The sequence below is a fragment of the Ammospiza nelsoni genome, chromosome 4 (assembly GCF_027579445.1).
Source record: "Ammospiza nelsoni isolate bAmmNel1 chromosome 4, bAmmNel1.pri, whole genome shotgun sequence".
Classification (NCBI taxonomy): Eukaryota; Metazoa; Chordata; class Aves; order Passeriformes; family Passerellidae; genus Ammospiza; species Ammospiza nelsoni.
The window spans coordinates 50,172,354-50,185,027 of NC_080636.1; the positions used below are offsets into that span (position 1 = coordinate 50,172,354).

Below are 12,674 nucleotides of genomic sequence, written 5' to 3' on the forward strand. Positions count from 1 at the left end.
GATGGGGCTCTGAGCAGCCTGCTCTAGTAGAAGGTGTCCCTGCCTGTGGTAGAGGGGTCAGGATGAGGTGATCTTTAAGTCACTTCAAAATGATTCTATGATTCTGTGAGGATTCTGAAAAGATGTTACTCAGCTTTTTTTAGTAATCTGGAACAGAGAAACACTCTTAGCCACATACTGAGGAAGTCCCAGTGAACAGAGACACCCCTCTGTGTGTGTAAGGTGCTTGCCAAGTGTATCTGTTGCTAACTTCAACCATTACAATTATTGATGTCTGGGAATATCTCAGATTGAGAGAGCAGCCCTAACCACCAGGCTCCCTCCACAGCCCTTCTCAGGTCACAAATTGCTTCTTCAGCCAGGGAAGCTGTCCCCAGCTTTGGGTGCTTGGGCCAGCAGCTTAACTTGGGCCTGCAGGTTCTACTCTGGCAGCTGGAGGATTAATTATGTGCCACAGTAGCCACATTCTTCCTGACTTTGGCTCTAAATACCTTCATTACCTTGCCTGCAGAGCCACAGAAGGGTTGAGCTTGGAAGGGATGTCTGGGGATCACATGGTCCAATCCCCTCCTGTGCCAACCAAAACACTGCTGGTGTCTTGTTCATTTGAAGGTGTTAATGTTTGAATTGCTTTAATATATTAATCCAAACGTTGTGATTCGAAATGGGGTGCTGTGCTTTTTCCTCTGAAATAGTGCCTGTTAACAGGCATCAAAGCACCCAGTGTGACTGCTCTCCCTGTCCTCAGATGCTTCTGGCACAGCTCCACACCATCTGCAATGAAATGCTGGGCAGTTTCTTCTTGTTTAACACAAACTGCGCTTCTTGTACGTGAAAAGAAAGTCAGATATCTTCACAGGGTATTTCAGGTAGCTGAAAGCAGTGGCTCTGGTCAGTCTAAAACAGATTTTACATTCCTACAATGCACTGCTCAGCCTGTGCATCATTTCTGGGAGTTATGGTCCCACCCAGAAGTGCTGTTCCATAAGCAGTCATTGCAGTGTGATGTACTGAGCATTTGACTGCTGGTTGAACAGGGCAATTTGCTTTTACTGTGAGAGTGCAGAGCAGCAGGTCACCAGTCCTGTCTCAAATGCTGTGCTGTTTCCATCAGCACAGGCAGATAACTCCTGGGATGAGGGTGGCAGTGCCCCCATGGCTGCTGCAGGTCAGGTCCTCCTGGGACACAATCCAAGTACCCAGCCCAGCTCTGAAAGCCTTTGATGTGGCATTAAGTGACAGGTGTGGCAGGTACTGGTTTGGCTGTGAAACAGCCTGAGCAGCACATACTGAACTCTGAGGGTGTAAAAGAGAAGTATGCTCCATGCTGCTTCTGAATAAAAACGTCTGCAATTGATTTAGCAGCAGCTATAAGATGGTTTATTTCTTACACAGTCCTTCCAGTTGTGCAACTATTGCAGGTCACTCATTGACAGATGATTTCAACAGTTCTTTCTACAAAAGTGGGGGTTTCCAGAAAAGCGACAGCTGCAGAATGGAAACTGCTGGAAACTGATTATCAGTTTAATGTTACTCCTCTTTGGTTAGTGTTGCAGAAAATAAATTCCTGACTGCAGTTTCCAGTGCTATATTTAGCAGCCCGTTCCACATGCGAGCACCTTCCCAGAGCCTGCCTGCATCTCCAGGGATATTCCATGTCTTGTGTCACGCCCAGCTTCCACTGGTGGGAGTCAGGTGGAGTTATGGAGCCCCGTTATGGACCCAAGCATTTTGTGCTCACCTTGTGTCAGCATTGCTGTGTTAAGACAAAGACAAGGCATTTACATCAGAAAAAGCTTCCTTACCTGGGTAGGCTGAGACAAACATGACCCTGTTCCCTGACGCACAGAACAAGGCACACAATATCCATGGGTGGATAAAGGCAAAGCCTGCCAGCCTGCCATTAGCAGGGGCCAGAGTTAATCACCCAGTGTAATCAGAAGGCAATCAGGGAAGCTGATTCTGGAAGTTAATGTTCAACTAAGGGCAAAGAATTTTTTTCAAATCATTTCCCCAACAGAAGGGGCAGGAGGTGCAGAGGAGGAGGGAAAGAGGAGGGATGGATCTTCATCATGGTGAGGATCAGGGAACATTTTCAGGCACTTCTTTGACAACGAGCTCATTTGGGATTTTTATAAATATACATATTTATTTTTATTTATTTATTTGTGTCTGAATTTTTATTTTTCATAGATCCATGTTTGGTGCAGTTCCTCCCTGGTGCTCAGGGTCAGGGCAGCCTTTGCTGGGCACAACCGTGTTTCCCCTTTGCTGGCAAAAGGCAGTGAGAAAACGGGATACCAAGTCACAATTGTGTGTCCCCATAGCCCACCCTGGTTTTGCAGCAAGCAGTTGGAAATTGAAGTAAATCTTCACTACAGGTAGATGAACTGGCCTAAAATATTTTGAGTGGGGAACACAATAGGTCTTGCTCATTAAACATGCAAGGCGGTCTACAGAAGAGAGCCTTAAAAGAGCTGGGAAATTAGTACTACTAATTAATCAAAATACAGATATGTCCTGAAAACAGGAAGTGGTATTTGCCTGCAGCTGAGAGGAGGAATATTCCCTTTTCTCTCCTTTTTTGGTTTGATTTTTGTTTTTTATACTCAGTAGAAAGCCCACCTAATATAAGACAGACAACATGCATTTTTTGGAGTCAGACTATGTGATTTCTTGTTTCCTAGGATCACAGAACCACAGACTTCTTTATGTTGGAAAGGATGTTTAATATCATTGAGTCCAACCACTGATCCTTATCGGTCCCTTCCAAACTGAGATATGATTCCTTGATTCTCCAGCACCAACAGTGTGTAAGTATGGGGAAAAGTTGTTGAATTTACCTCTAGCTTGAGGAGGGATGCCCATTAAAGCAAACAGCATTTCCCAGCCTTCCCTAGGTGCTTCTCCATAAAAACAGGAACTGCTTTGTCCTGCATCTCTTCAGGTACATCTGACCCAAGCACATTAACAAACTGCAGTTTCACTTGCACTTTCTAGGCTGCTGCAATGTCTCTTCCTTTCCTTTTTCCTTTTTCCCCTTTCCTTTTTCCCCTTTCCTTTCCTTTCCTTTCCTTTCCTTTCCTTTCCTTTCCTTTCCTTTCCTTTCCTTTCCTTTCCTTTCCTTTCCTTTCCTTTCCTTTCCTTTCCTTTCCTTTCCTTTCCTTTCCTTTCCTTTCCTTTCCTTTCCTTTCCTTTCCTTTCCTTTCCTTTCCTTTCCTTTCCTTTCCTTTCCTTTCCTTTCCTTTCCTTTCCTTTCCTTTCCTTTCCTTTCCTTTTACAGAAATGTGTGTTCTGTTTCATTGACTTGACATTTATGTCATCTTAATTTAAAATTACTTGGTTTCATGGTTCATCTTTCATCCTTTGGCTTCTGTCCACTACATGTTTTTAACTACACTCATCGCTTTCTTCTTTAGTCAATATTAGTTGTTATTATAATTTATGTTTATGGTGGAACAGTACATGCCAATATTGCTAAGCCCTTTATCCCCACCCAATAACCATAGGACTGATTCAGGATAACAGATGGTGTTTTCAGCTTCCAAATTCTTTGCTCTAAGCATATCTTGCAGCAGTTGCTTCTGTGTTTCTAATTTTGTCTGATGCAGGCAGCCTCCCAGCCCCAAGTGACCCAAGTTTTTGCTTCATTCAATGGTTCTTCACCCATAAAGCCTGAGAGCTGGAGCCTCAAGGCAGCTGCTAGAGCTGGAATCCCACCAGTGTCATGTACCACACATCAAAGAGTTGGAATTCCACACAGCCCTCCCCCAAGTGTTGCATTATGATGCAGAAGGAAGCATGCTATGGTGATGTGAATATACATGTTTTCTGGCCATCATTTTACATATATAGAGACTATATATCTTATTTGTCTTTATTTACCCTCTGCTCTCATCATGCATATGAATGAAATGTACCTATTTAATGACAGATGAAAGTATTGAAATGAAAGATCAAAGTACTGAAATCAGCTCTTTCAGGTCAGATGCAATTTGACAAAAGCACTGTGAGCCTTGAAGCAAAGGACAAGGGCTGCCAGCATTTGTGCTTTTTAACAGCAGCACCACAGTGACTCAGGTATTAGCTCAGAACTGAAGCTAAGCACTCCAATGCAGTCATGAGGATCCACAGGAACTTGAACACCCTCTCTGATTAGCACATGCTTTTCTTAATCTACAGCTGAATCTTTGCTTGCTGAAGCCAGAAGCTCTTAATTTTCTCTATTTTGAGTGTGTTAAAAATAACTTGAAGTAAATAGAAAAGCTGTTTCATGTATTTTAGGGTCAGTTTAGTCTTTTCCTCTTTGCCTGCCCTTCCTTAACTGAAGAAAGGTCTGAGGGACAGAGGACTATGAAGGGCAAGGAGCACCTCAAAGGCCCCTGAGCATTTAAAGTGTTTTCCTGTAGAGGAGTGGGTGTGAAGGATGTGGGGATGACCAGGCTTTGGAGAGGATAAATGGTTTGCAAATGCAGCTTCTGCTTTATGACTCCTGATTTAGAGGCCAAGCCTGATGTTATCAGCAGTAAATCACAAAGTATTTTCAGAAAGAGGGAGTTCAGCGTATTGCCTCACACCAGTCTTTTTTCTGCCTGTGACCTTTCCAAAGGGGCAGTGCAAACAGTAAAAAGTAATAATAGAAAAGGAAGTACTGAGCTAAGATCAGGGTCTTATGACCCTTAGTTTTCATATGCTAAGAGCTTCACCCAGCCTGGCCTGGAATACTTCTGGGGCATCCACAGGTGCTCAGGGCAACCTGTGCCAGAGCCTCACCACCCTCAGAGGGAAGAACTTCCTCCTAATCAGAGCAGCCTATTTGTTAAATGCAGACCAGGGACAGGATTGTGGTCTATTTTGGGGTTTGTTAATGATCACTGGTATTGCTGGGAAATTTGTTTTCCATTAATTCCAAATGAATACCAAGTGGTATTTTTTTGTGAGCCCTAGAATAATGACAACTTCTAATGTTATTTATGACTTTAGAGTTAAGATTACATGTTGGTGTTGTGTTGATTTCCCCAGAAAAACCAGACTGCCATTTAAAAGTAATATTATTATTACTTTTAAATAACATATGGCTCTACATTTATCTGGGAATTGCAATGTTAAGCAACACCAGTCAATGACCTCAAAAATAGGACTCTGGGGGAAAAAAAAGTATTAGAATTATACATTCTGGTGAAGTGAAAATACTCAGAGGGGACAAGAAATATGACTTTCAACAAATTTATAGAAGTTAAAGAGGTTTTATTTCTGAACAAGATGAGATGAGAAGAAGAGTAATGGAGAAGATTCCTTTAGGGTCTTGATTTACATCCAAGGGTCAGTAATTGCTATTTTTGTAACTGTTGTTTCACTTCCTATTCTTCTGGAATCTGAAATAAATACTGAACACAGCTCTGAACCATCAGGTGGGTGCTTCAGATGCCCCAAAATCACCCAGAGTCATTGCAAGAAAGCAGTGACAGTAGTCCAAGTATTGTGACAGTCTTTTTTGTAAAAACTGTCACCCACACAGACAGAAACTAGAAACTCCTTCAACTCCCTCACAGTATTTTTAACCATATGGAATTATATTATTATTTCTATTATAATCATTGAAAACAAGTGGTAACAGTTTGTGGCAAAGCCCGTTTATTAGTTTTCTGGGACTGTGCCTTGCCTGCCCCCAGCACATACAAAAGAACACAACTTTACAGTCTGGTAAAGTGAAAATACACATACAAAGTATTCAGTACTCTGATATCCATCCTGTGGGCAGAACATCACCACTGAAAGCCAGGGAGCAACACTGAATCCTGCATTACTGACCACGCTGCCTCCACGGCAGAACCATTAAAACATGCTTTGTGCTGAACATGGAATTACACACTTCAACACCATTTGCACACAATTTCCATGACATGAGGGCCCTTATTTACAAGTTGTGGTAACTCAAATAAAACTTAACAGATGTGCAGGTGTTTCAGATCAAATTTAACAGTAACACTGCAGCTACATGATTTTCTTACCCCAACCCCCAACCTGACTTTAAAATTCTTAATTCTGGGATATTTTATTAAAACAAACAAAGCAAACAAACAAAAACAAAACAAAAACAAACAAAAAACCCACAAAACTTGCTGACATATTTAGTATACAAATAATTAAGAAGGATCCTCAGAAAAAGGATTAAGGACATGAGTGAAAAACAATTTGTCCAACAGGACTGTAAACCATATTTATACCATAGTATAAACATCCATTTAAAATCAATAATTTTCTTAAAGAAATCATTAAGGACACTAGTGTTAAAAAGGTGATTGTTTCTGAAACAACTGTAAATTTTAGTCATATAAGGTTCAGAGGAATACAAAAGCTTCCTTTTACAAATGTTTCCTAAGCAAAAATACTGTCACAACTGAAGCAGCTTTGTACAGGAAAAACTACTACCTTTTGTTTAGATTCTTTTTAAACATCTTAATCATATAAGGCCATATTAAATGGTCTTCCGAAATCTGGAAAAAAGTCAATGCATTTTTTCTGTATAGGTTGCAATGAAATTACATCTTAGGAACTGTAATAGTTTACATAATAACAGGTATCTTGTTTCAGTAATTTGTTTATAATGTGATCATTAGGGTGGCAGCTTCAGAACTAGCCCTTCCATTGAGTTTCCAGTAAGCAACATATGCTACACATTGCCAATTAAAAAAAAAAAAAAATCTTAATTTATTCTTCAAAAACTAAGTCACAAAACATTGTTTGACATGGCACGTGAATGAAGTCATAGATTGCATTCTATGGCTGACATTTCACTTTATGCAGCTCTGTGCAACTTAGCACCATTTTTATTATGAAACTTGATCTGCAGGGAGGACTGGAAAAAAGCAGTTGCAACTATGAGAACACAGAAAAAGGTGATCCAAGAGGAATTTTTTCCCTCATCTAATCCCTACTAGCTCACATTAGTAATGCCAAGGATGCCATACATAGTCACAACATTATATATGCAGGTTTTCCCTCAAAAATCTGTAACAGATGATGTAGTTGGTAGATTTATTCCATATTTCAAGAACAAATTTAGTTTGTGTTTGGAAATATTTTAAGAATGTACCATATTCCTAAGCATTCCCATTCCTGAAATATATTATCAAGTTGGCATTTCAAGATATCTGAGAAGCACTCCTGATATCTTAAAGCCCTGCAAACCCCATCTTTGAAAAGCAGTATGCCTCTGCCAAATTCACCCAATCTTTTGCTTACTCAACTGTTTTTACTTACCCTGAGACACTCAACTCAAATACAGCACCTTCAGAAATATATAACTTAATTTTAGTAAGATCAGAGAACTTGTGGACAGGTGAAGTCCCAATTTTACCCCAAATCCTGCGCTACAGTACTTTCCATAATATGGGTTAACAGAACATAGCTTGGTATCACATGCTAATTATGAAAAATTAATGAAGTTTTAAGTATCAAAAAACTGCCTAGAGGTAGGGAGAAGTTGGTTAATTCCATTACCACTGCCATGAAGAAACAGACCAAGTTCATAGTGGAAGGACAGGCCAAACCTAGCAATATGCACCAACACTGGCAGCCCAAACTTTCACACACCTGTTTTGTTTTGCTTTTATAATAAAAAAGGTACCTGCTTTCTAATTCCCTAGTAGCCACCTCATATTCCTTCATATGCCAAAAATCTCCCCACTGCTGACCTAAAACCCAAGTTCCCTGGTTGTCACAAAAGGCTCTGTCTCCTACATGATTCCAACACAAGTAGCAACCAAAAGTATTAGTAAACTGGCACACTAGTTATAATTTTACCACAAGTGATGAGAACAACCTCAGGCAGCAAGAGCTCAACTAGGACTGCTTTGTCAAAACCTGACAAAGTATGTTCCCATATATTTATAGTGAAACTTTAGTAATTCAGAAAGTACAATTACAAAGTGCAAGAGCATAAGATGGGCACATCTACGCCAAGAAAAATTAAAATAAAAAACACATTAAAGTGCCAAAGAGATTTGCTATAGTTGCTACCAAAACCTGTAACTTTGCCAAAGGTCATAATTTTGAAGCACTTGCAAACAAGACAAGGTGATAACCAGCGACAATGTGACCTAACACCAGCAGGATGTGATAGGTTTTGGTTCAGGCTTTATATGAATTTCATCATGATCTGGGGGTTGACTAAGCATTAATGGCTTGTGACTTTTAAGCTTGTGAGCCAGTGTCATGAATATGGCCTCCACATGGTCATTGTCATTGGGGTTCTTGGCAGAGGTCTCAAACAATGGCATGCTGTGAGTGTCAGCAAACTTCTGGGCCAGGTCCGTGGGCACCTGAATTGCACTTCTCAGGTCACATTTGTTGCCAACCAGAATCCGTGGTATATCACTGGCAAGAAGGTGCTGTTTGCACTCCTCTATCCAGGAGGGCAGGCTGTGGAAACTGGCAATGTTTGTCATGTCATACACAAACACCACAGCGTGGACGTTCCTGTAGTAATGCTGCACCATGCTCTTCCTGAAGCGCTCCTGGCCTGCAGTGTCCCATAGCTGGATCTGAAAACACAAAGACAAGGAGAGGAAAATATGCTTTATTGCTCATCTTGGAAAATAACACAAATTACCTGCAGTGAGAAGAGTTGCATGATCACAGAAATCTACTCTTCTGAATTAATGATACTGACAAGTTGGTGCTGAAGGCGACTGTTGTATTCACACAATTTCAGAAGCTTTAACTTTCAAAGCTGCTTACAAGTGAGGCCAGGAGGAATGATGACAGTTGAGAGAAACTACAAATTTCTGAAAGTGTCTTGGAGCCTGTATTTTTAAAGATTTTTAGAAAAATAAATCCTGAAGTCTCAGCAATAGCACTTTCATTTGAAAATTAAATAAGCGTTACTTCCCAATACAACCATCAGCTGACACAATTTTTGTTATTTCCAAAAATAATCTCATCTTCCCCAAAATTTTGTTGTTAGCATGATGTTAACTGCCATGTAAAAGCAGGAAGAAATCAAACCATGCTTGATTTCAACATCACCAACAAAAACAGGACAAAGAAATCTTTCTCTGCAGTGTGTTGGAATCAAACCCTCCTGCAATGAACATCTAACTTGCTTATTGAGTGCTTTAACTGGGACCACACTGTGGTTTGTACTATCAAGGCAGCATAAAAGAAGGAAATTAAAAAAAAAAAGGCTAGGGTTGAATGAAAGGAGTTTTCCTTGAGACTCAGAACTCAAGGAATACTAAGTGTTCTGCAAACAATGAAGATAAATTTGAAATTTAATCTGTTCTCATCAAAGTCACAAGCACTATGTAATTGTTGAAACAGTTCTCCCATTACCATAGCTCTGCATTCCTTTGATCCAAATGTTTCAGTAAAACTTCCTTAGAAACTGCAAACATCTTGCAAGTTGTCTTGTCTACCACTTTAACCAGTGACTTTTTATATTAAAAAAAGGAAGCCCAACTGCACGGGAAATCTGCCAAGAGCAAGAAGATGCATCAGTGATAGAGTATCACATAAAATTGTTTTGAAAGCTACAACAATGGAAATGCAGTGAAACTGAACAGAAGCGGATGCAAAGTCTTGATACCAGTGACTGACAATAAGGAGTTTTTCTTTAAGCACAGCATTCATCAGGCTGGAAATTATTAAAAGGATGACAGTCCACATCCACGAGTCAATCACAGGATGTCATGAATCAGTCATGTGACAGACTGAAACAAAAAGAGTAAAAGATGTTTCACATGGTGTGAATTTTTCTGCAGCACATCTGTGTAGACAATGGAATCATATGGATAATCTTGGAAATGCTATCAAATTAATTTAATGAGGGAGTTCGTTTTCACAGGCAGCTGTGAGCTTACAATTCTATCCCCAGCTTATTCACAGAGCAGGAATTGGTTGTGCTTCAGTCAAGCAGAGTTCTGCAAGTGTACTGCCAGCCTTGGGTAAAGATGGGGAAATTAAATTAAAGGTTTACATAACTTGCAAGTGAAGCTTAAACTACAGCTCCTCCAAAATTTCATTTACATGCAGCATTCAAGCTTGAAGGGCATCATCAACTGAGTCATTTGCACTGGGAAGTAAATCCTTTCCCAATGTTGAAATCTACACATTTCAGAAGTTTCTTTTTTGTCTTGTTCAAGGGGAACTTGAGGAAATGGTTCTATTTCTGCCTTTCACCCCAAATATTTTCTCTTCTGAAAAACAACACTGAAAATGTTCATGTTAATGGGAGTGCACTAATGAAGTAACATTAGGATTACTATTTCATTGTTAGTCCAGTAACACCCATCTTCAAGGGACCACAGTTTTATAACAGCCCTTTAAAATACATTACAGTATTGAAGTTTGAATACAGTTTGAATATTTGGTTTAATAGCATAATTCATCTAATAAAACTGGACAGAATCACTTGGTCACATTCCCTAGGAAAGATAAATGGCATAAAAATATTAAATACACTGACTCAGCTATCACAGCCCACCTTCTGATTCTGTTTTGTGGATCCAGAAAGGCTCTTTTCTAAACAAGGACTCACTCTGTATGTGTGGTTTATAACACAGTGATAAAAATATAACTGACCTTGATGCTACGTCTCCTTTAAAAAGGGAGAAAATTTGGAATAGCTCAAGGTACAGAACATGATGTTCAGACTTTCTTATTTGAATTTCACTTGTGTTTTGCTCTTGAATGTAGGTCAGTGAAGACTGACATCATTGTTTTCTTCAATTTTCAACACTTGGATCAATTGAGGAAGAAGAAAATGTAGAAGGCAGCAGATCCATTTGTTGAAAGTTTTAATTTACTGATCACATTTAGGCATCAGCGTTAGATATGGAGCTGTCAGCCTGCTGTACAAGGAACGAATATGCTTGTTCCTGTGCCTGGGAACGCACACAATGGCTTGTGGGAGCCCATCCGGAGAAGAACGGTGCCTGTGTTCCTGCCCATGACACAGCACTTTTCCAGCTGTGAAGGAAACAGTTCCTGCTGTGGCAGCACAGGACAGAACCACCCAGCTGGCTGGGGGAAGGGACAAGACACCACTTTGTAACCTATTTGATGCGAGAGGAAAAATTCCCTTCTGGGCACACAAGGACTACAGTAATTGAGTTCATCGGAGCTGCTCTCTCCCGGTTCAACTCGTGCTGCTGCTGGAGCTAACTGCTACACGTGAGAAAGGTGCAGAGCAGTGAGAGAAGCTGCCAAAACCACCCAAAATCAGTTCGAACACTCCCACTGAGAACTAGGGTCCTGGCCACAAGGATAATATCTATTCCTTTAATGCTGAAACAGAACTCACACTAAACAATGTGTCTCAGAAGAGCCTCCTTCACTTCTCTGCTTTCCTCAACCAGAACTGGCTTCTTTTACAGAAAAAATGCAGCAAAACAATCTACAGAAACACGTATCTCAGAATGGCACAATAACCCATGTGAAGCATCTAAGAGCTGTGGATTATGCTACGTTCTTTACTTTTCTCCAACAAAGGTCAGGCATCATTCAGACGTGATGAAAATGCCAGTGAGTAAGATGGTGCTGACAAGGCAATGTCCCTCAGGAGGAGGGATACAAAGGGATACAAATTCTGTACAAAGGAGTACAAAATTTCAGCTGTCAGAGAAATTCTAGTCAGTGGTTTTACTAAAAAAAACCAAACCAAAAAAAAACCCCAAACCACCAACAAAAACTCCTATTCACCTTCCTTTTTCAGTTGAAAAAGGATATGAGATAAAAATCCCACAGGAGTAGGAAAGCAAAGTGGTTCTCCTATTCTTATATATCCTCCATAATCTCTTTAATCAGTAAATGAGCAAGGAAAAACCATGGCTTTTGGCTACATAACTATGAGCTGTAATTATAAGGCCTGATGATGACAAATGCCCAAGTACAAGCTCAAGACTACTGTTAGCTTCCTTTATTTTTGCACAACTGAGCTTTCCTCATAGAAACAAGCTGTAATACAGAAGCAGATGGGGATTCCATCTAAAACCATGTTAGTCAACAAACTGCATCTGTAAGCTGTAACAGAGTATTCTGCAAATGATGCTTACAATCATCACACGGCAAACTTAACAGAATCCTAAAGAGATCGATATACAAGCCCACTGTAAAGATAAATTACCGATCAGCATCTGACCAAAGAGGCGAGAAGGTCTGGCTTACGGCCGGAATCGGTTCACCATCCCAGACACCTACACCGTGACTGCCTTTCCAGCAGGAGCACGGCCAGCAGCGGAACAGTGTCAGGGCAGGCACAGCCGCGGCTGCTGGCGCCGAGCCGAGCCGAGCCGAGCCTCCGGGCTACGGCCGGCAGAGCCCCGCCAGGGCTGCGGCCCGGCCCGGCCGCTCTCCCGCCCCGCTCTCCCGGCCTCTGCAGCCCCGTGCCAGCGCTGCCTCCCAGCCCGGCCCGGGCGGGCCCCGGGTACCTTGATGCGCTCGCCGTCGATGGTGACGGCCCTCTCGCGGAAGTCCACGCCGATGGTGGCCTCGGTGCGCTGCGGGAAGCGGCCGGCGCAGAAGCGGTAGGTGAGGCACGTCTTGCCCACGTTGGAGTCCCCGATGACGATGATCTTGAAGATGCGGGAGCGGGCGGGGGGCAGCACGCCGGGCAGCGCCCCGGAGCCCGTCAGGCTCAGCTCCAGCGAGGACTCCACGTCCCCCGCCGCCAT

General features: G+C 41.6%; 1 protein-coding gene across 1 annotated transcript; it reads right to left on the reverse strand.

Annotated features, from left to right (window-relative positions):
- Positions 1-5,611: 5,611 nt before the first annotated feature.
- On the reverse strand, positions 5,612-12,674 carry RAB33B (RAB33B, member RAS oncogene family). The gene is made up of 2 exons (XM_059470356.1): positions 12,432-12,674; positions 5,612-8,546 (listed from the first exon to the last, which is right to left on the reverse strand). Exons 1-2 carry the CDS (start codon positions 12,672-12,674, stop codon positions 8,103-8,105), a joined length of 687 nt encoding a protein of 228 aa, XP_059326339.1. The 3' UTR covers positions 5,612-8,102.